Source organism: Chelonus insularis, unplaced genomic scaffold (genome assembly GCF_013357705.1).
Source record: "Chelonus insularis isolate UGA/USDA-ARS -01 unplaced genomic scaffold, ASM1335770v1 contig_384_pilon, whole genome shotgun sequence".
NCBI lineage: Eukaryota > Metazoa > Arthropoda > Insecta > Hymenoptera > Braconidae > Chelonus > Chelonus insularis.
In genome coordinates, this window is record NW_023276541.1 from 367,744 (window position 1) to 391,680 (window position 23,937).

General features: G+C 29.9%; 2 protein-coding genes across 9 annotated transcripts; both read right to left on the minus strand.

Annotated features, from left to right (window-relative positions):
• Positions 1 to 1,822: 1,822 nt before the first annotated feature.
• ort (ora transientless) lies at positions 1,823 to 4,659 on the minus strand. Of its 5 annotated transcripts, none has more exons than XR_004690394.1 (10): positions 4,356 to 4,634; positions 4,063 to 4,207; positions 3,906 to 3,988; positions 3,648 to 3,791; positions 3,479 to 3,561; positions 3,173 to 3,307; positions 3,008 to 3,108; positions 2,599 to 2,919; positions 2,109 to 2,408; positions 1,823 to 2,017 (listed from the first exon to the last, which is right to left on the minus strand). XR_004690394.1 is itself a non-coding variant. In XM_035084283.1 (10 exons), exons 2-10 carry the CDS (start codon positions 4,454 to 4,456, stop codon positions 2,223 to 2,225), a joined length of 1,299 nt encoding a protein of 432 aa, XP_034940174.1. In that variant the 5' UTR covers positions 4,457 to 4,546; positions 4,608 to 4,659; the 3' UTR covers positions 1,823 to 2,222. The 5 variants fall into 5 exon arrangements, 4 of the variants coding, with proteins under 4 accessions (XP_034940174.1, XP_034940175.1, XP_034940176.1 ...); XM_035084283.1 differs by having other exon boundaries at positions 1,823 to 2,408; positions 4,356 to 4,546; positions 4,608 to 4,659; XM_035084284.1 differs by having other exon boundaries at positions 1,823 to 2,408; positions 4,365 to 4,634.
• A 3,715-nt stretch (positions 4,660 to 8,374) lies between these two features.
• Ssdp (Sequence-specific single-stranded DNA-binding protein) lies at positions 8,375 to 23,495 on the minus strand. Of its 4 annotated transcripts, XM_035084301.1 has the most exons (15): positions 23,339 to 23,495; positions 23,042 to 23,226; positions 22,304 to 22,376; positions 21,888 to 21,949; positions 21,732 to 21,816; positions 21,588 to 21,629; positions 20,980 to 21,066; positions 18,787 to 18,894; positions 17,435 to 17,506; positions 17,149 to 17,197; positions 16,621 to 16,650; positions 15,583 to 15,791; positions 15,294 to 15,464; positions 14,883 to 15,083; positions 8,375 to 9,724 (listed from the first exon to the last, which is right to left on the minus strand). In XM_035084301.1, exons 2-15 carry the CDS (start codon positions 23,095 to 23,097, stop codon positions 9,620 to 9,622), a joined length of 1,350 nt encoding a protein of 449 aa, XP_034940192.1. In that variant the 5' UTR covers positions 23,098 to 23,226; positions 23,339 to 23,495; the 3' UTR covers positions 8,375 to 9,619. The 4 variants fall into 4 exon arrangements, with proteins under 4 accessions (XP_034940192.1, XP_034940196.1, XP_034940193.1 ...); XM_035084304.1 differs by lacking the exon at positions 8,375 to 9,724 and adding an exon at positions 14,019 to 14,243 and having other exon boundaries at positions 23,042 to 23,495; XM_035084305.1 differs by lacking the exon at positions 18,787 to 18,894 and having other exon boundaries at positions 23,042 to 23,495.
• Positions 23,496 to 23,937: the final 442 nt, after the last annotated feature.

Consider the following 23,937-nt stretch of genomic DNA (forward strand, 5'->3'; position numbering starts at 1 on the left):
GATATTTTTAATAAGTTATTTTTATAAAACAACCAACGTATTTGCCTGAAGTTGAAAATCAGGTATAATAGTAGAAGTTTCCCAGAAGAAAATGACCCTCGACCCTGATGTTTATGACCGTAAGAAACCAGATGTCTTATTTTATGAGTCTTTGAACACCCAGCCTTTTTTTTATTTCTTAAAATTGAAATCTGTTTGTCTTTAAATTTTACGTCTTAAAATTAAATAGATATGAGTAAAAACTGTCAAGTTGAATAGTGTAGAAGTAGACATTCTGATATTGTAGAGATTTCAGAAAAACTTATAAATGAATTAAGAATGAATGAAAATATTTATTTAATAATAAAAATAATTTTTGATATTTATATAATTGTCAGATTAATTTAATAATGTGTTAAAATGGTTGAATTAAACTGCTTCGTTCCATAAATTGATAAGCCTTCTTCAGCAAATTTTAACATTGTCAATGGTCTTCTAGCGTGGGTGTAAATGGATACAGTTAAGTTTCCTGTTGGCACATTTGGATTTAGATTATACCTCGTATCTTAATAGCATATATAGTAATTATCATAATTATAAATGCAATATGATTTATTAATAATTACTCGTAAAAGCTATGATCAATTAAGCAAAATAAATAATTAATCAATCTATATCAAACAAAAATTCAATATTCAATTTTCCAGTGAAAATCAATTGCTTCTGTCGTTGACATTTATTATTATCAAACAGCCTGCAGCAATGTTTCCCAAATATGGATCTTACAAGGCTGACTTCCACTGAGTGCTCCAATTTATCCTGAAGACTCAGTTTCAAGTTATATTTTTTATCATATATATTTTAACAATCAATTTTATTGATATAATAATTTACTTGATTTATTAAACAACCAAGTTATGTATCATTTTTACAAATTTTATTTTACTATAGGAGATTCTATTTAGAGTTATATTAGTCAATATCCAGGGTATCCAAGCGACACCCGTTAGATTGTGTGGTAAGTGATCTTTGTCCACACGTGCTGCACACTTGCATTTGTCTGCTTTACTTCTCGTATCCATATTCCTCTTTTCTTTAGCTTGAAGCATATCCAGTTAGAGTATGTTCTCTCGGTCATCTTATCAATTTTCAATCCAAGAAATTCGTTGGAATTTTTCATTTATCATTTCATAATAGTCTCAGTAATAAATTACATCATCAGCTCAAGAAAAAATTATGTACTTATTTTAAAATAATATTATGATAAAAAGAAATATTTTCTAGAGTTAGAGACATAGATAAATGAGAAGTTTTAAATTTTTTATTAAATTAATAGAATTGAAGTGTTTGAGGTAAAAAACGAGACTGTTTTAATTTTATTTGTTAAATGATACGCAATTCAGTGGAAACAATCGTGGACTTATTTAATATACTGCAACAAGAGGAAGGAAGAGAAGCGTGGGTTGCTATCATTCTCCGGTTGTGATAGTATGCCATTGCCTCCTCTTCCTCGTCTCACTTTTAAGTTTCAAACTCTTCTTTTTTCTTTTTCAACTTCCCTATTATGAACAAACTTCAAGCACAGTCAACTATTCTTTTTCTGCACGAATAGCTACTAGAGGAAACGGAAGGCCATATGACCACGTGCTTTCATGTCATACTAAACAAAGTATAAAAAATATCTACAGCAAAGATAGAACACTACAATGGAATTTTATTTATATTATTTATATGTATTTATTTATTTTTTATAATAATTATTTTAATTATATTTTATAATTTTTAACTTTAATGAATTATGTAAGAGTATACTCTTGAAATTTTTTCAATCCTAATTGCAACTTTAATATTAATTTCTTAAATTTTATCTTATTTTTCACATGAATTTATTTTATTATTTATTATAATATAAAAAGAAAGAAGATAAGAGAAAGCAGAAGCTCAAGTTTGGTATGAAGCAGATGAAAATGTAGATGGAGAATACTAGAAAATTGTCCAACAACTGATAAAGCTGATCGCATTTCTAATTAACATATTTCTGCAACACGTTAAAAATTCATTAATTATCTAGTTATTCATTTGATAAAATATTATCAAATAAATAAATAAATATCACAAAAAATAATAACAATTTAAAAGAATAAAATAAGCGTAGATAGCAACGTTAACAGTAAGGTAAACGTCAAAGGAGTTCGGACGGCAATGGCGAGACTATTGAAGACGTTGGTAGTGCCTCGCCTTTTTTAGATATATTCAGCAAACATTATCCAGTATGTTACATTGAGTACTGCAAAAAGAAACGGAAAGAACACTCGTGAGGTTCGATCGATGTTGAGAGCTCGAAGTCTTGCTCGTTGAGCAGGCGTAGGACCTGGTGGAGGTAGATTTGCAGATTTCTGCGAACGACCCGATAGCAACATTGCATTCTCCTGTGTGACAATAATCACAATTTGAACATCAATTAATCCAATTTTCTTCTGTGCTTCGGAGAGGAAAAATATTTATTGATTATATTTATTATAATCAATATTTAATTGAAAGAGGCATATTGTGTTACAGCACACAGTCCTCGCCGAAACACAGAAGAACATAGTTAAGTAATTTTCGTCCAGCCGTTACCTTGGAAGCAATATCAAAAATCTTATCAAGTTTAGTTGAATCCCCAGGACCAGTGGAAGTCGTAGCTGGTGGTGGAGGTGGTGGTTTGGGTGCAGGAGCATCAGAGTCACCCAAAACAATGTTGACTAGACAGTATTCCATCAAAGCCATGAACACAAAAATTGTACAAACCGACATGAAAGCATCCACTGCTTTTAGATATGACACTGGAGGTAATGATGCCTGGCTTTTTGCATGCTGCGTTGATAAAGTCAGTAAAGATGTGACTCCCAAAGTCACTCGTGCTGGTGCTGCTTCTGGTTTGATCCAAAATGATACCCACTATAAAATATTATTTTAAATAAAAATTAAATAATAATAATTTCTGTTGATATGGTCATTTTTGATATAATTATTAAAATTTACTTACAGACATGATGACAATTAAACATGTAGGAACATAAGTGTGGAAAAGATAATAACCAAGACGTCGTTTGAGTACGAAAATCACCTCCAGGCATGTGAAATTACCTGTCGAGGATTCATAAATGAAATTGATTGTGATTATTTTCATGCATTTTCACAAGTAACGTACCTGTAGAGTAAACTTGAGTACAATCAGCAGTATAATTCTTAACAAGCTGCAATTGTGGTAACTCAATGTTCTCATCAACAACAAGAGGTACATCTGGATCCCATTGGAATATCATTTCATCCGTCGTGTGCGAAACTGTTGACCGAGTTAGTTAATTGCGTGTTATCTATTCAATCTTTGTTTTTGACTTATCGATTTTCTTTTCAAACTACAATTCCTCTTATTATCAAACTGAGCTTATAAAATACTGTTTTATTTTTAGATTTAACTAGCATCAAATTTATGTAGCGTTATGCTAATACTTACGGCTTTCCATCTGTAGTTTACATTCCTGAGTGTCGTGAGGGTAGATTAGGAAATTCATAGCACATGATAGTTTCAATGTCAGCCTAAATGTCAATGTTTAGTCTTTAAATTTCTTTACTTATTAAAAATAAAGAGTGAATGACAGAAAGTAAACTATAAAACTTCTTACTTGACCATGTAAAGGATGGTTTTGTCTTTGTAAAGCCAAAGATAGTGATTTGGTATCGTCATCGTTTGAAAAGTCACTGATTTAGCATTTTTGAAAAACGAATCTGGTCTCCACATATTTTTTAGCCAATCTACTTCTAACAATCTAAGAAATTTTAGAATTTTTAAAAATAACTTTTTAATCATTATTTTATAATCAACGTGAATTTCCAATATATTTAATAATATTATCATTATGATTTATTTATCATTGAAATACCTGTATTCAGAAGTCATATTTTCAGGAAGTCGAAGTCTATTATCCTTCCACGTTTGAGCGAAAAAAATATCTGCTGCATATGTCTAAAATTATTGTGTAACATATCAATCTAATATTTCACCATAACTTTATGAAATGAAACAAGAAATAAAATTACCATTGACGTTTCGTCAATAGAATCAAGACCCATAACTGTGACATGAAAATACACAACAGTAGCTTGTCCATCTTTCTTTGGTGGTCTCATCTTATCATAGAGTTTAGGGTCTTCAGGAAGAAGATCATAAAATTCCAGACTTCTCCTAAAATAATTGACAATCATAATTGAGATAGGCCTGTATATTTTTTAATAACACTGTCAATTAATTGCTTGCAACTGTCGTCATCATTCAGCTGCTAAAAAAGTAATAAAAAAAAAATTGACTGCCGTGACTACAGAAGCGATCTTACTGAGCGTACGCATCGTTGATGAGGAAGCCTAGAAGAATCAGCTGAAGAATAAAACAAAAATTGAGAACAGCTGAAATACCACGTTTCCACATCCTTATCATCACCCAGTTCTTTTTCTAAGCTTCTTTAACACATTTTATTCAATTTCTTCATTACACTTTCTTGTTTATATTTAAATATTTGCTTCAAATCTAAAAACAAAAATTGATTAATTTCTCCTCTGGTACTGATGAATTTATTAGAACTGGATACCAGTGCCGAGGAGATACATTGGGCGACTGGATTTCTTGCAGAGATTTTGTAGAAGCTGCACAATTGGTGGTGGGAGATCGAAAGAGGAACCTGGAGAGTTGAAGAAGGGTGAGAGGATGAAAGGAAAGAGACGGAAGAGGTTGAAAGTGGTGTACCGGAGGGAAAACTACCCTTTCTTTTTTTTCAACATTGGCTCCCTACCCCTGCAGATCTCCAGCGCTGCACTATTGCTCTGATCTTACTGTGTTACGTACCTTTCAGTGATCGCGATAGATAAGTCGTAAGTGTCTACGACTTGTCGAGGGAGAATGAGTGACGAGTTAAGAGAAAGAGTAGTGGTAATCCCCCTGGAGTCTCACACTACCCTCGACCTCTTCCCAATTTGCTTCAATGCAGTATTTCGTAACTGTTCAACTATTTCGATTCTTTATATCAATCTTGATTCTAATTGTTAATTGAAAATTAGAAAACGGATATTAGAAATCAAGTTTAGCATTGATTGGGAACAACTAAATTCACCAATAAAATTTAATTATCATCATTTCATATAAATAATTATAAATTCATGGCAATTATTGAAAGTGATGATTAGAGAAAGAAAATAATTTGATCATTAGTTTTACGCGATAAACTTTTTAATTTATTTTTAAATTCAAAATTATCATTGTAACATAGAATCCTTTTTCAAGGATCAACTGAGTCTTGGTACATCAGAGTCTGGTAATCTCAATGCTGGGCTCAGATATATCTAGACTGTGCTTTCAGAAAATTTATTGATAAACTAATTTTATTAATAAAATTATCTTCATTAAATAACTGTATAACAGTAAATTAAAATGAATACTTTTTAAAGATTTTATTAAACTTTTAACTATATCTAATCGATAAGTCTATAGATGATATATTTCATGAAAAAAATTAAAAAATTATACTACAATTTTAGTTGAAAAAAGTTAAAAAGGTAAGAAAAAAAGAATGATTATAAAGCCTATATTGTAGGTAATTTTACTAACTACTATGACATTCACAGAGTTATTAGCAACACTGCTCGATGCATCGATCCTCGAAATTGTGTTGCAAATAAAAAACTGCAAAGTAAAGTGCCTGTTCTTGAAGAAACGATCTACCTCTTTCGAGATGATCATTTTTTCAAAAGACAAAATTACATTGTATTATTAAAAAAAAGGGTTATACATAAAAAAAATAGTTTTAATTTATCGTCATCAACACAGGCTGAGTGGAAAAGTGATTAAACTTTCTTTAAAGTGGAAGAAGAGCCCAAAGTTTGATTTGAATCAAAAAGAATGAAAATATGTAAAACTTAAAACTAGAAGAAGACCAGAATTTTAGCTTGCTCACTCTTCTCATCTAACGATTTTAATTGTAAACATTGTCAAAGCTAGTGGTTGTATGCGCACATAAATAGAGACTCCGGAGGTACTTATTTCTGAAGCATCTTGTTTCTCATTCTCGTTCATGATTGTTACCCACACTAAGAATATATCTCTACAGTTCATCATCCAACCCGTTAATATTGCAGATAGAAATACAGGCACCTGTATGCTATATAAGATCTTCCTATATTCTCTTTTGGTACGATCGTCCTCGTGGAAGCACCCCTTCAAGAGTCACCACTCCACTGCTTTCTATTCGTGCCACAATTTTGAGGATCGATGCATTGAGCAGCATTTTCATCGTTAATAGTCCAGTCAATAAAAGCTTTCAAAAGACTGAAAATTTTTTTTTAATATTATCAATCATAATGGTAAAATATATCAAATAATTTTTGTTTAAACATGCATCTAATTAATTTTGAAAAGTTTTTTTTATTCTTTAAATTTAATCTTCTTTTTAACGAACTGGCCACTATTAGTTGATGCTGATGATGAGTTGAAGAATGCTACTCATGTAGCAGTACAAGTAATCATCAAAAATCTTAAAAATATACTATGCACAAATATGTTAGCAAGATAAGGCAGTAAAATTGTTCAAAGACTAAAAAAATAAATTTAGAAAGAAAACTAACAACCTTTGTAATGAATTTTGTTGAAACATTGTATTGTAACATTCAAATGGAATTTCTATTGTTAGTTAAAATAAAACAAAAGTGAAGATTCATTGACTATTATTCCAAAAAAGTCCTAAAAAACTAGGGTAAAATTCCTGGTATATTTATAGATCTTAATTAATGATAATAAGTTAAATTATTTTTTTCTTTTGTTGCTTTATACTTTATAGACAAGCTGTGTCAAGCTGAATCTAGCAATTTCTTTTGTAAAATATATCTCGCTTCATATCGATGACGACGTCAGTTTTTGGTGTGCCATGACGTCACTCAAATACTACTTGAGGCCTGATAGGATCAGATTTAAAGCTGCATATTTGACAAAAATAAATCCAAATCATTGCTTCTGATTTTGCAGTTTTTTCTTTCGAATTCTCTAATTAGGTTTACATGATTCCAATCTTGATTTGATCAAAAACGAAATAACTGCTTTACGAATACTAGAAATTATGCAAAATTATTTATTTACTACTTTCATTCATTTATTTTGATTGATTCTTTAATTATAGATTGACCTGAATTTTTGACGAAGTGAGCTTGCATTGGAAACATTAGATCCCATGTTGAGTGTTTGAATTGACACTATTTATAAAAATTCAACAATATATAAAATTAAAAAAATATTAAGTATATGAATATCGATGAAAATTTATCCTTTTAGCAGAAAACGATCGATTGTTGGCACAGGGCACTAAAATTTCGCCTCTTCCCTCTCAAAAGGCTCAAGTATTTCGAATGACTTGACGAAGCAACTACATCTCTCTCGAGTCCGTCAAGTGTGAGATGGCCCCCAACTTTATTTCCAGCAGGGACTTGAGTATTTCTAGTCATCCACTCAACTATTTCTGGTGGCCTACCAATACAAGCTACCGATTTATTCGCTTTATACTTTTAGCCATAATGTCACTCAAGCCAATACCTACCTAATAGAAGTCTAGATAATCTTCAACTCCTCCAATAGCAACCTACTCAAAGTTTCAACCATATTTTTTTTGATTCAATTATCCTCTAAAGATTCTTCTGCTTTAGTTAAGAAGTAAAAATCTATAAAAATAAAATTTTTCAATAACTACAACTCAAAAGATTTTACAATTCCTCATATGGAAAATGTCAAGGTGTTTAGCTCATGACAGTAGCTAAATTAAATTGGCAAAGTATTGCAGGTTGTCTGTTTAAGATGTAAGCATCCATTTTGTAGCTGCGCAACTCAGTGACGTGCTTTTTTCGCAAACGTCAGCAAGAGAAGGTGTAAAAAGGGGATAACGATACAGACATATAGTAGGAAAAAGTTAGTAAGACCATTTGAGGTAGTTGGAGACGATGCACGATAAGCACGCTTCGCCCCTCTTTCCTCTGACCTTATATACCCCTTCTTTTTTTTAATCATATACTTTTCATCCTATACTACATTATTGTCCTCATACTGAGTCTCTTGAAGACACCAACTTATTAATATTAATTATACTATTCATTATTCTAAGTTCTAAATGAAAGAACATTTTTCTTCTGAAGATTATCAAATTTCAAGCAGATTTTAATTTTTTTTTTTCATAGCAAATGAGAAGTTAAAGTGTAATTAAATAAATCATGAATTGCAAATTCTAGTATTAAAAAATACTTTTTATAATAATAATTATTAAAAATAAATACTTACCATGTATTAATAACAAATTACTATGATATTAAAATGAAATATTAACGATTTTTGGTATAGGATAGATGACATTTATTTTTTATCTTAATTTTTAATTATAATTATTATTGTTTACGCTACTGTTGCTATACTCATACAGAATACCTACAATTATGTCATTAATTATGCGTGAATTCAAAGAATGCGTGAGGTACGCGCTCATATTCAATAAATTTGCTCTTTTTCAATTATTGCGCGTATTTAAGCCATGACTCGAGGAAAAAGTAATCATGATTGGACGGCAAGTCCTATTTGATTATTTAATTTAATGTTAATTCATCTTTTTCTAAATAGTTTATTTTATTTAAGAATTTTTTTAAAAGTTAATTCCTATTAAAATCAGTAGAAAATCGAATATTATTTATTTTATGTAACTAATTACATATTTTTAAAATTTCATATTCCTCGAGTCATTTTCAATACTTTATTCATCTCGTCGCGATTACAATGATTCGTTCGCAATATTTTGCGCTTTAAACATTTTCATTACATTTAATTTTATTATTCTCTTGTTATCAACTCGCATTCATACCGTTAATTTAATTTATAATTTAAAGTTTTCAAATAAAACGGTATAAATTAACACAATTGACAACAAACGCCGTTGTAAAATGCGATTAATCGCAGAAACTGGCCTAATTTTTTTTATCAAACAATTTCATACGTTGTCACTTTTATTTTAGCAACCATGGAGAATCCTGCTGACAATCCTGAGTAATTAAACATCACTATCATTGATATATTTACACATGTCAAATGTGTAGATACTTTTATTAGTCCATAGTAACGTCATTTAATTGATGCCAACTTTAATAAATCCCATTTCGTGCGTTTTGGTTTTTTGTTTTTGTTTCTTTGTTTCACTCTCCTTTCTCATAAAGTGATTCTCTTCTTTTTGATATATTAGACAATCTTTATTTTTAACTACGTACATTTACCCTTGTAAAATAATTTTTGTACGTATACAAATATTTCGATTGTCCTAGAAAAATTGATTTAAACACGACAAGAGAATTTCACGAAAGCTTGACGATCATCACCTTTCCTTTGGTTTTGAAGACTTTGTAACGGAGTAAAAGAAAGAAAAATTCCTTAGGAAGAGTGAGAAATAAGGAATAGGGACGAACGGTTTATATGTTACTCACGAGATATAAACATGATTTTAAAAAGACAAAAGACAAAATCTCGTTCAAACACATATTTCTGTCGCAAAATTCTTTAGCCGAGTTGCGAATTCCAATTACTCGGGGAGAGTTATTGCATGAAATAATCTGGATGATCTGAATCCTTCTCAAACCTCTTGGCCTCCTCCTGCATGCTTTCCTTGATCTTGAGAATGGCTGCTGACTCGTTCTGATCCTGCGAACCAACCAACACCAGGCCGGTTACACGTAAGTCGTTGAGCATCACACCCACTCATGGTAAATGGTACTATTTTTTTCTTTTAATGCTTTTTTATTGTTCAATGTTCTATTTTATTCAAGTGCAAAGGATAACTTCTATTATAAAGATTTCTTTACTAAATATCTATTTATAATATTTTACTAATCAAGAATTTATTATTTTTAATTAATATATGAATATTTTTCTACTTTTTTTAAATAAAATATTCTATCACTTTCCATTGGATTCATTTTTTGTATTATCAAAGGAAGTAATTTTTTTTTTTTTTTTTCAATTAATTAATTAATACAAAAAAAAAAATTAAAATTACAAGCAAAAATGTCTGCAAAAAATAGTGTGTGAATGTAAAGTGATTAAAAAAAAGTAATTTGTTCTCAAAAAAGAAAAAAAAAAATAAAATGTAAAATGATAAAATAAAATGAAAGTGAGATTAATTAAAGTCCTTTGATCTTGAATAGAATTGTTAAATGTTAATAAATAGACTTTTTGTGCCACACACCGTGGTGGATGCGTGCTAGGTGCGGTGATGGTGCGTCGGTGGGGTTGGGCTTTATAATAAAAGATTAAAAAAATTCTATTGACCAGGTTAATGTTATTTCTAGGATATTTCTTAGGATATTTGTGACATTTTTCAGGGTGCTCTGACCCACAACACATGGACGATAGAAAGTGCGATAAAATAATTTTGTGCCTTTCATTAGAGGCGGCCTACTTCCCTTCCCACGCACGCACACCTCACTGAATTGAAAAAATTGTCAATTTATGAAAAAAAAACGATGATTAATTAAATGTATGATTATTTCAACCTAATAATGTCATTCGACATTTTTAGGTTCCTTTTTTTTAATTTAACTATTATGATTTTTTTTTTTTTTTGGTTTTGATTAATAAACAATTTGCTAATTCGCAATCCACAATCTTAATTCGACTCACGCATCCATGTGCTACAGGTCAGTACAGTCTAGTACCATATACAGCTATCAGATTTATTTTCAAAGTAAAGAATTATGTTATAATCGACGTCGCAATTTTTAATATTAATTAATACAATGCAAAACATGTTTCATGCGTTCCGCAATTTTAGAAATGATTAGGAAAGGATATTTTATATTAATTGATCATTTTAAAAAAATATAAAACAGGAAATTGTGAATAAAAAATTTCATGATGAAAAAAAAATAATTCACAATATCCTTAAAAAAAAAAAAATTGTAGACTCAGAGTTAAAGGAATGGATCCTTGGAGAATTAAAATAATTGAGGTCGAAGGGATGATTACGTGACGTCGTGAAACACAAAATGCATTTAACGAACAATGAATAAATAAATAAATTATATTCATAAATATACGCGAAATAAACGACGATAGTTATATATGAATACTGCAGTAGGCAACACCCTGAAGGTTATAAATGAAAAAAAGAAAAAAAACGCAGTAGTCTCAGTGTAACAGGATTACATTTATTGTCTCGATCTCCCTTAGCGTAGGCATATTTTTAAATTACTTAATCAGGCGTAATATAGCTTACAACTTGGGAGTAATTGAGTAAACGGTATTTTAATGTTTAAACAAGTGCGTTTACATTTCAAGATTTATAAAAAATTATTACCTTATTTAATCAACATCTAAATAATTTACTAATTAAACAAATAGCTGATAATAATATTAGATAATAATATCGAGTATTTTAAAACCATCAATTTATAGTTAAATGACTTCAAATCACGGTGAATCTTGGAACGTAAGCGTACCTTCGACGTCGAGTATATTAAGTCTCTTTAAGTTGAAACCTCAGATATTAAAAAAAAATATTCCTCATGAACGCGAGCTTATTAACGAATTTTTAGACTGACTTGTTGATGAGTTAAAATTTTTTGAAATTGTTTTCAAATCATTTTTTATATGAAAATATATTCGTATATTAAAATCAGTCTTCATCAAATGAATAAAAAATAACTATTTTGCATTGTTTCAATTCTTTTTATAAAAACAAAAAAGAAAAATAAAAAACTATGATTGGAAAAAAGTTTACACATTGCCAGTCCAAAAGTCCGTACTTTAACGCGAGCTTTTTAAATATTATTTTACATAAGACACTTCTATTTATATAAATATTTGAATTTATCGTTAATTGTAAGTAATAGCAGCACAGCATAGTCTGGTACTGACCTATAATCACCTGCGGACGGATGGACTATTTAATATTTTATTTTATTTCATATTTTGTTTGATTGATATTTAAAAATTTCTTCAATCAATCAATAGCTTTATACTTTATTGTTAATTATTTCGATAGATTTTTTATAATTATTTTTATGAGTTTTAATTATTATTAATTGCTTCTCAAATCTGCTATTATATTAAATATCATCATTTTATCAAGGTCCAGTACTCACATTGTCTACGAGTCTTATAAGAATACAAAAATAGTAACGCTTCACTTTTTTTTTTATAACATTCCTCTTACTATTTTTCAAGTACTTGATTGAAAATCCGGCAACGTTTTATTATACCTCGCAATACCTCGTGGTTTATCGCGAACAAAAATGTTTATCTTTTAACGCATACAAATCATCAATTACCTGTTCTTCATATGAACAGGATAATTAAACAATATCATAGTTAAAAATTTACAATTTAAATTTTGTTTTTATAAACTATATACACTGTTTATATTTTAAAATAATATTTACTGTATATAGTGAGTAATAAAGTGAAAAATTTTATTTGTTAATAATATAATTATTTAAAAACTTGTTTATTAAAACAAATGTTAATAGAGTTTAATTAAAATCAATTAAGTTAGCTAAGTCAGTTCATGCTGTTAAACAAAAAATATTTATAAAAATACTATGTACATTGTTATAAATATTTATCAAAAATATCATGTAAGTAATTAATTAGCTTGCATTACTTAGCAATAATAATATCTAGTATCAATTTTGTTTTACTCTCCACGATAACCCGAAATAAATATTAATTTTTAGAAATAAAAACGTTATCATCAAGCAATAATTAATTAATTAATTATTAAATATAGTATAAAGTTATTTCAAACTTATAATGATATACAAACATGACTGAGTAGACAAGAAACACAGCTCGATCTCCTTACGGAGGTCAGTCGCACGTTAGTTGTACTTTAAACCGTAAAATTAAATGTATTAATTAATATTAAAAATAATAATGTTCATTAGTTTGTTTTTATTTCATAATAATTGAGCAATTGATTAAGCGGCAAGATTTAAGATTTTCAATAGAATCGTAATCGCGAAAATGAATATCAGATCCACTAGGAATTGCGATACGTACATGTTGCCGATTACTAAACGTGTGATCCCGAATAATAAACGGGTGCACTATTTACTTTTTATACATAATGAGCAAAAAATTGGAGGGACTCGATTTGCTGCCAACTAGACTTGTCTATCTACTGAACTTTAAAAAAAAAGTTGAACATTTTATTCTGGATCGCTGATATTTATTTATTTGTTTTAAAGCATTAAAGACGACTAGAACTTTAGATTTTTATTTTAAAAAATATTTTCAATCTTTTACTTAATTTCAAAATGAAACAGTGGATTTCCTTAAAGAAATTTTTTTCATTTGCTCAATAATAGAAGGACAAACCTGTTGGCAATAATGTAATAATAAAAAATAATTGTAATAATAATAAAAATAATAATAGTATTAATAATAGCAATAAGAATAATAATAATAGAGATAACAATATAATAATTATAATAATAACTATAATAATAATGATAATAATAAATCATTAAAACTATGTGATAAAAGGGACACGAATATAAAAAAGAATTTGGCAATTATGCAACCAAATCACAGTGGCAAACAGCTATGAATAAACAGCCTTCTTTTAACTTTCAGGCACTATCATTTTATCATCAATAAATCAATGATTTTCTTTTTCTTTTAATAAATATAAATTAAAGTTCGCGTTAACTATCGTTATTTGTTGAATTAAAATCTAATATCTGAGCATAGTACTAAACATATGTAGTAAAATAATAAAAAAATGCAACCTTGTGAGTATTAGCAAAGCATATACATTATATGGCGATAGTGGCATTTAAATAATAATAATAATTATCATTATCATCATCATCGTTATAAAATCTCAGTACCATCTCGGATTTAAGGATTATTTTTAGTGAACAATAACCATGTATTCACGAACACTGTCATCGATCTTAAATAAAACTCGTCACGAAAGACAAAGTATTTAATATTTTTTTTTCTATTTTTTTTATTTTCTCTATATGTTTTCTATTTTATATTTTTTCTATATGTTTGATTTTTATTAATTACTTTTCAATCATACTGTGCAGATTTATATGTAAACATGCTTAACAGTAGATAATTCGCGTTGATTCCTTCCTCTTTCTGTATAATCGGGTAGTTTACGATGCCTATGAGCTCGTAGCTGGATCCAAGGCGATTTCATTTAAAAAAACTGTCGAGAATACAGAACGTACACGTATGCAGTTACTTTAAATAATAAATACCCGGAATAATTATAACTATCGCGAGGGAAAGTTGTTTTTACTTAATTATTTTGTTTTAATAGATATAATTTAATTGAGTATCGATTGTGTATTCAATTCTCTTTATCAAATAAATCTTATAATTCTGTTTCATAGTTTTACCCATAATGTAGAATAAAGAGATCATTACCTAAACGATAAATAATTATTGACTAGATTTAAAATTTTAAAAAATTACTAAAATAAAAATGAGTACCATTAAAAGTACTCTAACTTAAATACCCAATCGATCTCAGAAAATAGAGTTCATTTTTTAAGTAATTTTTGTCTTCAATAGTCACATAATTATCAATAATTATTAATAAACTTTAAAACTTAAGCTTGTGGCTGTAAGTCAATAAGATTGATAAAAGAAATTGTTTTTACACCAAATGACAAAAGAGTTAACTCCTCAATAATGTAAGTAATAATTGTTATGTAATGAATTTTTTTTAAATAGTATTTTTCTGCATGCGGATTAAACTCTACACGGTACGTAAGACGTGGATTGTGAATTGATTGCAAATGCAAATTGATCAAAGATTAAAAGAGAACCTGCTGATACTTACGTTTTCACCTGGACCACCAAAACCACCTAGATTATAATCACCCATGCCACTGCCACTGTCTTCTCTTGGTGTACCGGGGCCTCCATTAGCTGGGCTATTTTTCATACCATCAAGACCATCACCATTTAATACTGGACCCATTGTATTGGGTCCCATTGGACCCATTGGTCCACCTTCTGGTCCTCCACTCATTGGAAAATCCTACAATGTTTAAGTTTTTATAAAATAATTGGCTTTTATGAAACTATACTTGTTTGATGAGTTGATAATAGAATCGTAAAAAGAACTTGACTATCGTAAATCGTCAGAAGAACGATCATTACCATTAACGTCTTTTTATGCGTTGAACATTAATGGAGACATAAATGTTCATTAAGCAACTCATCAATTTAATATTTATGTGTTACTTACACCAGGCATGTTGCCTCCAGGTACTGGTTTCATCATTGTGTACATATTTTCACCACCACTATTGCTACTGTCTTGTGGACTTGGCATTATCGGCGTACCGGGACCTGGGGGTCCTGTCGAACCTGGTGGTCCACCATAATTACCAGGGGATGATGAAGAATAGTTCATAGGCTAAAAAAATGAAATTATTATTAATTAATGTTTTTTGTTTAAAGTTACAATCTTTTTAAAAATAGTTTTATGTTTAAAATTTGTTTTTAACAATTTCTAGTAAAAAATTAAATCTTACTGTTGATGTATTTGGCTGCCATTGGGGTCTTCCAGGTCCTGCCATACTCATAGGAGGCATTCCAGGACCACCAGGTCCTCCTGGACCTAAACTGCTATTTGGTGGTGGTCCTCTCATACTTGGACCATAATTTCCAGGACCCATTGGTCCCATTGTTGGTCCACGGGGTGGATTCATTCGTGGATTCATGGGATTCATACCCGGTGGTCCTATAGACAAAAATTCTATTAATATATAAATCGACAAGACATCAATGCAGGGCTACACAGTAATGAATTTATGTTAATACTATGACGCTAAATTGTTTTTTAATGATTAAATTTGAAGCGTGACCAAATCCACAACTTATATATATATTATTTTTAAAACAATAAAGCTTACTAGTATTTTTAAAAACTTCAAGAGATAAAATTCATCTCTTTTGCATAAAAAAAATAAATAAATTGCCAGAGTTCTTATTCAACATTTAAAGCTTATACCATGCTTTACATTAAGTACAACCTTATCTTAAAAAGTAAAAGATTTTTAAAAAAATCGAGAAAACTTTTAGTAAGCAGATTAGTAGGTATTATGAATTAGAAGCTTTTAAGCAACTTCTCTGGCTTGTTGTTAATATTAATGACAAAATAAATTATTTTTATTAATTTTTTAGGAACGAATCAAAATTTAGAATTATTTGTGCTTCATTTTGAAGGTAAAATAATGATGAAGCTTACGAATAATGATAAGAATTATAATAAAAAGCAATGAGTATTTGTTTCAAGTGTTTTTCCACAATAATATTGAGAAGATAAATTTTTTAAATAGACTTGTGTGTCATGTACTAATGATGTGCGCAACAGACTAATGTATCTATCCTCAGGAAAGTGAATAAATCGATAAAAGAAAGCCAGTGCTATTGACTTTAACGAATAAATAAATAATATGATAATGACTATAAATGTAATAATAATTATAAAAGGCAGAAGAGGAGAAAATAAGAGGTAGGCTTGACTATATAAAATATGAGTGTGATTCGGTTGCTGGGTTGCTTCCTACCTTGCCACCCTACAAACTCTCCAGCTTCGCCTGAGGAACACAAGAGCACACATTAGTACGGCAGGTAGGTATAGTAAGGTCAAGTTGATGGCAGCAAAGCCTAGTTATTTAACAGTAGTATTCTAATTGCAATATTTTTTATGTTAATTTTTTTTTTTTTCAAAACTCACTAAATCTCATGAAAATTTCTTTAGATACAAGTTCACTCTTTACTTTTGTATAATTATACCACTGTCGTTAACTAGACATTTTATAAAACCAATCCATTCCATATCACAGCAATCCAATCCTTCGTATGTAAATAAATTATGTACTAAAAATCAATATTTTGCTGTGCAATTTTTTATATCTTTTCAATCGAATTTTGTTCTCAATTATGAATATTATTTTCATTAATTATTTTATTATTAATATTAATATTATTATTTTTAATTTTTCGATACTCATGCGACTAAATCATTCTTTTTTTAATATGCTTGCCAATACGTAAAAGAAGAAAATATAAACTCAATAATCAGAATTATTTACCTTGTCTAGTTGGATCCATATTATTTGGCATCATCGGTTGACCTGGCGGCTGTAATAAACGGAGCATCCATAAAAATGTAATCAATCAATCGTTGAGCTTAATCATTATTTATCATTGTCAATGAATAAATATCAATAAATAACACAGACTTGTAAAATGTTCCAATTTTGAAATATAAATTCATTTCAACTACATTTAAATACATTTAATTTACTTCAATTTTTTACGAATATGTGTTGTTTATTTTTAATAATTCTTTATACAAAAATTAGCTTAAATACTTACTCCATTGAAATCATTTCCCATTTGAGGCATACGAACACCTGGTCTAGGTCCTGCAGGATATCTGGGCATAAACTGTAACAATAAATTTCACTTATAATATTAACCAACAAATCAAGCCACATTGAATGATTAATTTCATGAGAAACTCAATGATTAACTACCAAATGATTAGTTGGCAAATTGTGCAATTTTACGCTTTAAGAGAAATGATTATCTAAATTCATATTATTCGCGTATTTTACATGATGTTTAATGTTAAATAACTGACATTCTAATAAGTCTATATGCAATATTCTATCATTTTTTACATTAATATAAAGTAGATTTCTGTTAAAAGAAATAGGTTTAGGATATCGCAGGGGCAAGATGCGAATTTTTAATTTAATGTGAACAATGCAAGAATTGGTTAATTTAACGCTGGAATCATCATGTTCCAGTCTTACCTTTCACGCTTACATATTAATGATAAGCATCGATGGTATATAATGTTAGCGTTAATGCACAAAAGCCGTATAAAGTATCTTACCTTCATCAGGATATTCTAAATAATGTACAGTGTAATAATTTATAAAATGATCATAGTCTAGTCTAGTGATAATCTAATGAAGTTTTGTTAGATCAAGGAGACAGTAAAACAAAAAACAACAAAGAATATTGTATTTTTCCAATAATTGTCAGTTAGACTAGGTAAAGTGTGTCGTAAAATTTGAATCGATAACATTGTCATGCAATGTGAATCTTCATACATTAATCTTTGAAAAATGGCGAGATCGGTCAGTAGTAGTAATGGACAAAAATTGATAGAACTTTTTAATGAATTATTTAGTATTTTTAATTCATGCTCACGCGATTTACTTCAACACTGAAGGAAAAATTTTGTTTATTAATAAACGAATATTATATAGAATGATTTTTTTTTATTGAAGTTACTAGAAATAATTTGTTCTAATTAGATTATTCTATTAACATAAGATCTTTACGATTACGATAAGAATAAAATAATGTTGTAACAAAAATATAATAATAATTATCGATATATTTTTTATAAATTCTTAACTAATAAGTGCACTAAGTTTGATGTTAATTTATGCAACAATACCAAATTTGAATTAATATTCGAAGGAAATAAAGGAATAACACGTACTGTTAAGTTTTAAATAGCTAAAAATTTTTCTTCAGTGCATTAAAAGAAGTTTTCAAGTGCATACAAAAAAATATGTGTTATTAAAAGATAAGAAGCAAGTTAGAAAACGAATAATGTACCGGTCTTAATGTCTATGCGATAAAATGGTTGGAAAGTGACGAATGATTAGTCAATGAGTGAATGAGTGTATGTGTTGAATGAGGCTTACCTGAGTGGACATCATCTGCGAGTGTGGGGGCGGGGGTGGCTGGGGGTGCTGGGGAGATGGCTGTGATGAGGGGTGTGTGGGCGGAGATGGTCGCATTGTCGAGTTGTTCTGCAACAAGCAATGCAAACGACAGACATGTAGCAACATTGCGATCCAGGCAACAACTATATACTAGAAGGCTTGGGGTAAAATGATTGTGTTAAAAATTCCTTAGGTCAAAATTTAGTAGCTTGAATTTATGCTAAATATTACATACACAATTGCATAACCAACTTGCAAAAAATAATTAATAATAGTTTATTTTGAAATATCAAATAATTCATATTCAAATATTTATGTAAAATGAGTTATTTATTGCAAGAAGGTTTTGTTCTATTTTTTCTTTTTGACAAAAATGTTTGATTATTGGGAAAACCATTGAATTATTTCGAGGTCTTTTCGTTATCGAATTGAAATGTCATATTTTTTTTGTACATTCAAATAAATACTCGATTTTGTTTCATTTAATATACCTCGATATAATATAGATAAGAATGCAGAAAATGTACAGTTAAATTAGGTTGAATCAATTATTTCACGTATCATTATTATCTAACTGTACATTTTGCTGACCTTTGACATAAAGAACCGAGCAAGCAACATTTTATGCAAATCCTGTCAACAGTAAATCAATTTTTTTGATATTCAAACTTATTTTTTTTTTAAATATGTTCAATGTTTATACTTATAAATGATTAAATCGAATTCAAGAAATTATCTGAAATTTTCCTGTCATTTATTGACATACCAAGTTTATGATCTAGACTCTAGGAAGGCTGTTCAAGATTTAAAGTAACATTGAAAATTTGACCTTTATTTGAAACTAATTATTTAAGAAAAAATTTACTTAATTATTGCTTTTAACGCTTCAATAAACAACAATAAAGTTTTATAATTGTTAAGTTAAAAAATTATTTTACATATTTCTTTATAAAAACAATTAGTTCTAATGTTGATAAAAGAAAAATTTTAGGATTTATTTTGTAAATTTTTTCTAGTAAAGAATAGTGTACGAATAGGAACTGGCTTCTACATGACTATAGTGTGAAAACTAATCTAATAATAAAGTCTAAAAAACCGTCGGTTTAAAAATATTCCTATTTTGATTCCATATAGCAAAGAAGTAAAATAATAAAGTGATTGACAAGTGCACATATACGAGTCAGGTACATAACAAAGAAAAATAAATATCAAATAGTGTAGTCAAGCATGACACAAGACTTTGGAATTTACACTTGTTTCAAAACTGATCCTAACACATAACTCTACATTCATAATTATTAACAATCAATCCAACATAAATAATTATATGATCATTGTCATTTAATGCCAATTTTTCATTCAATAATTTGAATAAAGGTCTACAGCCTGTCTCCTAGAGTACTAGGTCTCAACATAATCCTAAATATTTAATAATCAGTAAATGTATGTGATAATATCATCTAGCAGGTGTAGTTTATTAATTAAATAAGCTACGACGACTCATTCTCGTTACTCGAGCAACATCAAAAGTTCGTTACTCTTTATGAGTAAGATTTGAATCAAGTGTATCTCTAACTAGGTATAAATAGTTGATTAATTAATAATAATAATAATAATAATAATAATAATAATAATAATATATGTATGAATAAGTATATATAGACAAAGTATAATTTCAATGAAAAAATCCTAAAGAAAAGTTGTATTTCAAATACTAATAGGAAAAAATATTTGATTTAAACAAATAATCAAGCTTCTATTGATATGATTCATAATTATTAATTAATACCATAGATCTTGATTGTTTTCGCGTTCCCCAGAATGACGAAACATTCACACTTATATACAACGTGCATCGTATGAAGAAATAAGCTTAATTGCATGTCGGTGATCAGATGACCCATTAAAATTTCATCACAAGCATCGAATTATAAAGATGACAAATGTGAAATTATTTTGAGTTGAGACATATGAAATGAATCTGAATTTTTCTTTAAAAAAGTTCATAAAGTTTGATTTACGTGAGCCCCCAATCATTTAAATAATAAATATTTTGATAAAACATGTGATTCAATATAGTAAATAAAATTGATTTGATTGTAATTGAAAGGACAGAAATGCGAGGAGGTTTAAGAGTTCAAGTTTTAGAAATAGTAATTGATGATAACTTACTGGAAAGAATCCAGGGGGCATCGGGGCACCAGGCATGCCATCATTTGGTGGCAACTGCCCAAGTGGAGATGGTGCTGGTCCAGCATTCTGTAATCATTTTTTAGTTAAACAGTTGCAATTTCATAGAAAATAATTTTTTTTTTGTTTTCTATATTTGAAAATAATTTTAACACCTAAATGGTACAAAATTAATTCATTTGTGCAACTCAAACTATCAAGAAATAATATAAAGTATGCGTATTTAATTGACTTTATGAACCAGTAAATAATTCTTCAGTACTTAATTATATAATAACTTATTGTATATAATATAATATTGTTAAATTAATGTAAAAATAAAGATTGTACCAATTAAGAGTGAATTATAGGCTAATCAAATAATTACATTAATTAAGTATTCAAATAAATTGAAATCAATTAGCCAAAAAGCTGAGAAAATTAATCTATTGCTCATCATGCATTCAACTGCAACTGTTATAATGTGACGGCGAAAATTTATATGAATTAGTTAAAGCAAAGTATAATTGATGACGATATTAATACAGATCAATAGTCAATTGATTCCAAATGATACAAATGCGGATTAGATTTTTCAGCCATGTACTTACGTGAGTAATTCCATTTACGCCATAACCACTGTTTACAAATCCCTAGAAAATAGAGAAGCTATTAGTTACCATGCAAACGCAGACAGTTTTATGTGATTGTCCGAACGTAGAATATTATTAATATAAACGATATGAAATGCTTACATAGTCATGGAAAGCTTTGGCCTCACTACTGTGTTCACATGAGTCACGTCGTTCAGGTGCTGCACAGTATAAATCCCAAAATACGCTGCAAAATTTATATCGTTAGTATTTTTAGTCAATATGAGCAACTCGATAAAGACAAATAATCAAACTTACCACCACCAAGAGTGTAAAAATCCTGGTGGTTCGCCAAGTGTAATATTCTTCTCCCATCGAATCTGAAAAAATGGGTTTCAATGAAATTCATCAATTTGAAGCTCATTCACATTTTAATACTTTCTAACAAAAGTATTTCATTAAAAGAGAAAATTAATTTGATCTTGGAATATTTTTTTTTTCCTTACTTTAGAACTTTAATTATTGCATAAGTAGTCATCTAACAATAATAAAAATAGCAAGCTGTAATTAGTAATACAACAATAGAGCTAGTAGAATAAATATTCCAAGATTCATAAGAGATATGATAAAAAAAATGTTTTGGAGTAATATAAGTGAAACGATTTCGTTAAGCATGCAGTTAGAAAATGATGAACAAACAACAGTTGAGAATATTTATTAAAAATAAAATTTACCTCCGACAGGAATGTTTGTGCGGCTTTTTGTGCGCCAACGTGTAGTAAGTATTCATAAACATACAGAGCAAGCCTGAAACAAATAATGATAGTTTAGTTTGCAGCGGTTTCAAGTTATGAATTGAATAGGATGGTATGAGCATAATTAGAGTGAGGATTTTCAATCACGAATTGATGGTAAATGTCCAATAATTTCCGCTCGGCCTCAAGTGCATTTAATCGGACGAGTGTCAACGACCCAGCGTCACTTCTAACGGAATCTTATGGTTGAACCACAGAAGGAACGGCATACGGGGCGGCTTGGCGAACCGAAGGAAGCGAAAACAACGTGAACAATTTGCGTGAGAAAGAGAGGATGGAGAAAGGGACTTATATACTAGTAGTTGGTTATCTGGAACATAGCCAGGGGTGCTCAATCTTTGCCGACTGTCACGTGTATTATAGAAATGACAGCAAGGTTTACTTGTCGCTTATATGTTTGTGATAAAACTATTATGTTTTACCGGTTGATTTTAATCAAACACGTCCTATTCCTTCAAACTAATCGAACACAAATAGCACATCGATAACGATGCGCGTGCATGGAAGTAGAACGTGTCTCATGAACCCGGCACCTACTAAAGAATAAACAAAAATGGAGCAGTAAAACGAACATTAACTTGACTTTGATAGACAATGGATATCAGGTAATGACTAATTAAATGATTAATGAATAAATAATTATAATTAAATACATACTTTTCTCGTGCTTGACTGTCTGAGGGTACTGCCGACCCCTTTCCCTTCGCGTACATTGTTGTAGAGTTGTCAATCTCTCCAGTGTAGGCACGATAGTTCGAATGGCGCGAGGGCCAGTAAACGTCCAGCACAAATACTACGTCTCACTGAGAGAAGAGACGTAAGGGGGCACCCCGGAAAAAATACTGAAAGAAAACGTCAAATATAGCGTTACTCTTCTCAAATCTGCCAAGTAATGCAGCCTATGCGGGTTGAAAATGCAATCCTAGGAACAAGGGATTTTTCCGGTATACACACGCGTCACTCAGGTATGTTGTTGTACCAGTTGTCCTTTTTCTCATTTGATCCAACTATGCTCCTCATGGCTTCGTTTGCGGGTTCAACTCCGCTGGACAGACGTGCGTCGTCATCGCACGGATACGTCGTCGACGACGACGATAAGGACTAGTAGCTGATTCCCGGCGACGCTCTCGAAACCGAGGAAGAGGGCGACAGTTGCTGCTCCTAGTTACCAACTCTTATTCTTTTTCTATCTTTTTTTTTCACCAACGTTTCCAACACGTTGTTTCTTGTTTCTCTCTTACTTTTAACCAATGCCAATAACTAAGTGTACGTTTATTGTTTACGCTTGTATTACTACTTCACTAGCTATTGTTCGTTATCCGCGTCTCTGACACGTCACAGTAGCTAAGTTACGCCTCTCTTGGTCACTTCACTTCGTCTTCGAACCTTACTTCACCGTGCTGCCGCCGCTCTCGTCTCGTACACCCTCCACAGCATATACACTTTGACGCCGTGCACACAACGACTGCCCCGCTTCACCCCTCACGTACTCCAAAACTCTCGATATGTTGTCGCGACGCGCACGCCACGCTAGTGTGTTCGCAGACTTGTTC

Excerpts from the sequence above, each read along its gene's own strand:
- Ssdp (XM_035084301.1), bottom strand. The coding sequence starts at position 23,097 with ATGTACGCGAAGGGAAAGGGGTCGGCAGTACCCTCAGACAGTCAAGCA. Across the intron at positions 16,651-17,148 it reads TATGGATCCAACTAGACAAG|GCGAAGCTGGAGAGTTTGTA; the intron begins GTAAATAATTCT and ends TGTGTTCCTCAG. Across the intron at positions 15,084-15,293 it reads CTGGAGGCAACATGCCTGGT|GATTTTCCAATGAGTGGAGG; the intron begins GTAAGTAACACA and ends TAAACATTGTAG.
- ort (XM_035084283.1), bottom strand. The coding sequence starts at position 4,456 with ATGATAAGGATGTGGAAACGTGGTATTTCAGCTGTTCTCAATTTTTGT. Across the intron at positions 3,989-4,062 it reads CTATTGACGAAACGTCAATG|ACATATGCAGCAGATATTTT; the intron begins GTAATTTTATTT and ends CAATAATTTTAG. Across the intron at positions 3,562-3,647 it reads ACCATCCTTTACATGGTCAA|GCTGACATTGAAACTATCAT; the intron begins GTAAGAAGTTTT and ends ATTGACATTTAG.